General features: G+C 42.2%; 1 protein-coding gene across 1 annotated transcript; it reads left to right on the forward strand.

Annotated features, from left to right (window-relative positions):
- Window positions 1–1,155: 1,155 nt before the first annotated feature.
- Window positions 1,156–2,064, forward strand: LOC126079158 (olfactory receptor 52M1-like). Its single transcript, XM_049890077.1, has one exon. The coding sequence runs from the start codon at window positions 1,156–1,158 to the stop codon at window positions 2,062–2,064; it is 909 nt and encodes a 302-aa protein (XP_049746034.1).
- The last annotated feature ends 1,573 nt before the right edge of the window (window positions 2,065–3,637 follow it).

The following is a 3,637-nucleotide window of genomic DNA, read 5'->3' on the forward strand; positions in this document are numbered from 1 at the left end:
CTTAGGAGCATATGCTGGTGTGATCTTTTAGATGCCGAAAAAAAAAAAAAAAAAACCTGTTTGTGTCTTTTCTCTAATATGCATCCCCTTCTAGCTGGTTGCTCTGGACCCTGAGTAAGCAAGGTCATTTCTTCTTTGACCAAATATGTACCTCCTAGGCTTCATGCCACTCTGCACTGAATGTCTCTCCTTTCCTGCTGGGGGTGGGCCTCTCCATTTCTAGAATCTTACCTTCATACTGAACCTCCAGGAAGAGAGAAGATCCTTGTAAGATACTGCTTTTGGGTAACAGACATGCATAAACTGAGCTCCAGTCATCAGCTTTAGCCTTTCAGAAATCACCTTGATGTTGGCTGGTGAAGTCCTATCTTCACCAACCCACACCTCTACCTTGAGAATTTTGTCTGTAGTTTAGACATTATTTCAGCTCATCCAATAGCTAATACTGGCCCTAAGCTTAAGCTTCGATTTACCATAGAGTCTACATAGCATCCAAGAGCCCTTTTGACCCTGTTATCTCTCAGATTCAGTGTGTCCCCTTTTCTCTCCAGGAGCCCACACTCTGAAACCTTCCAATGCAATGGTGATAGCCACCTCATAGCCTACCTGTGGAGGTAAATAACCAAATAGGTATCTGTCTGCCTTAGGTTAATTCACTCATTGATGCAAGAATGTTATTTCTCGAGGGCCATACTACAAAAAGATACTTATCCATTTATTCATTCAAATATTTATTTTGGCTTGTGCTTGGAAAATTTTGTGGACATTTCAGAAATCCTGGTTGCATAGTGGTTAAGTCCTATGGCTACTAACCAAAGGTTCAGCAGTTCGAATCCACCAGGCGCTCCTTGGAAGCTCTATGGGGCAGTTCTACTCTGTTCTACAGGGTTACTATGAGTGTATTGACTCGATGGCAATGGGTTTGGTTTTTTGGTTTTTTTATAATGTAGTAATAACATGATATTTACACTATACTATTATTTTTGCAATTAGTACAAAGAAAGAAAGGTTCTTTGCGTAATATCTTAACTATCCAATAATCCTATTCTTTATTATAGGACCTAACAGTAAAATATGCTTCTCTTTTATTTCTAGAGAAAAAAAATTTCTGCGGCATTTTTGGGCATAAGTGAGAACATTCATTTGTATATACCCATGCTCACTTTTCATAATATCTGTTGGGCACCCAGCTCCTTCCAGCTCACTGGCATCCCAGGGCTGGAGTCTCAGCACCTCTGGCTCTCCATTCCTTTTGGCTCCATGTACCTGGTAGCTGTAGTGGGGAATGTGACCATTCTGGCAGTGGTAAGGGTGGAGTGCAGCTTGCAACAGCCCATGTACTTTTTCCTGTGCATGTTGGCTGTCATTGACTTGGTTCTGTCCACTTCTACTATGCCTAAATTACTGGGAATCTTCTGGTTTGGTGCTGGTGACATTGGTCTGGCTGCCTGGTTGGCCCAAATGTTCCTCATCCGCTGCTTCGCCACTGTCGAGTCAGGCATCTTCCTTGCCATGGCTTTTGATCGCTATGTGGCCATCCGCGACCCCTTACATCATACCACAGTGCTTACCCATGAGGTGGTGGGTCGTCTGGGACTGGCTGCCCTCCTTCGTGGGGTACTCTACATTGGACCCTTGCCTCTGATGATCCGTCTGCAGCTGCCCATTTACAAGTCCCGGATAATCTCCCACTCCTACTGTGAACATACGGCTGTAGTTACTTTGGCGTGTAGTGACAGCAGGGTCAACAATGTCCATGGGCTGAGCATTGGTTTTCTGGTGCTAATCCTGGACTCAGCAGCCATTGCTGCCTCCTATGTAATGATTTTCAGGGCTGTGATGGGGCTAGCCACCCCTGAGGCCAGGCTTAAAACCCTGGGGACATGCGGTTCTCACATCTGTGCCATCCTGATCTTCTATGTTCCCATTGCTGTTTCTTCTCTCATTCACCAGTTTGGTCACCATGTGTCTCCTCCAATCCACACCCTGCTGGCCAACTTCTATCTTCTCATTCCTCCAATCCTCAATCCTATTGTCTATGCTGTCCGTACCAAGCAGATCTGAGAGAGGCTTCTCCAGATCCTGAAGAGAGAGATGAGGAACAGATGACTGCTGTTTCCTTCTTCCTTTCCAAAAATGCTCATGGAGAAGAAGGCTGTTACATCTTTATTTAAAAAGAAGCCTGCTTCTCCATTTGGGAGCTTCTCAAGCAGTCTGAGATGTTAGGCCCCGTGGTCTCAAATTTTTTGTAGTTCCAAAGAAATGGCAAGAAAGAGTGTACAATTCTCATTTCTATGAATGGAAGATTATATCTAATCTTTTTGTGATTAAAGGATATTTGAGCCGAAAGGGAGGTAAATCAACAAAAATGATAGCAACATCAATAACACAATAACAGCTAATGTTTGATACAAAATCCCTGGTGGCACAGTGGCTAAGTGCTTGGCTGCTAAGCAAATAGGTCAGAGGTTCAAACCCACCAGCCACACCAGGGGAGAAAGATTTACGGCCTTGGAAACCCTGTGGGGCAGTTCTACTCTGTCCTACAGGGTCGTCATGAGTTGGAATTGAATTGACGGTAATGGGTTTGGTTTTTTGGTTTGATACAAATATGTATATATACATAATTACATACTTCTTATGAACCTCCTGACATCTTGTGAGGTAGGTATTATTGTGCATATTTTATACATCAGGAAATAGAACAGTCTTGCTTTATAAGCTGCATAAAAAGTTGTTTATGCTGCCTAGCTTGAACGCTTTGGTTGAAGTTTATTAGTATTTAACCTAATAATGTATTATACTTTCTACTCAGAGTCTGTTTTCTGTGCATATTTTAATAAGCAAATCCTAAAAACTGATCATTTCATGGAAGTGGCCTTGGCTAACAAACTTACAAGTTAAGCTTTTAGCAACTGGAATGTGGCTAAAACTGCTTGTACTAATAATTCTAGAAAAATATTGAGCTGTATGCCTAGCAAGGTATGACGATACCAATCATGAAAATAGAAAGTGGCCTAGAAAAAAATATCAGCTCAATGAAGGGAAATGAGACAAGATGACTATATCTCAAAATTGCCCTTGTTGTGTTTTCCTGCAGGCCTGCTCCCATCAAGTGGCCTGAAGGATGTGAGGGCTCCGTGGAAAGGAAAACCTTTCCCTTCCCACAGAAATCCCCTCTGAACCCTGATCCATCTGTAGGACCCTTGTTCATGATGTACTGTGTTCCTAAAATGGATCAGCTCAAAATAAGGTAAATTTCCAAATTCTAGAATTTATAGAAACTAACATTGACTTTACTATCCAGATTACTTATTTGCTCAATACCTAAAAAAATGGTTAATTGACATAAAGCACTTAAGGCTGATTGAAAGCTACTGATATAACTCTCACAATCATGCCTTAAGGTACTAATGACAGTAATCCCACTTTGCAGGTGAGGAAACTGAGATTCCTAGAAGTGGTAAGAAACAGTCCAAGGTCATTCAGCTTATAAGACATAAAGCCAGGAGGCAGGAATTAAGCCCAATTTTGTTTGTTTTTAACCCTGAGGCTCCTAACCTCTCTGATCTTCTTTTTCCTTGGCTGTGAAAGAGGGCTTCCAACTTTGAGTGGGCAGAACAGGAAAGAGCTCTGT

The sequence above is a fragment of the Elephas maximus genome, chromosome 7 (genome assembly GCF_024166365.1).
Source record: "Elephas maximus indicus isolate mEleMax1 chromosome 7, mEleMax1 primary haplotype, whole genome shotgun sequence".
Taxonomy (NCBI): Eukaryota; Metazoa; Chordata; class Mammalia; order Proboscidea; family Elephantidae; genus Elephas; species Elephas maximus.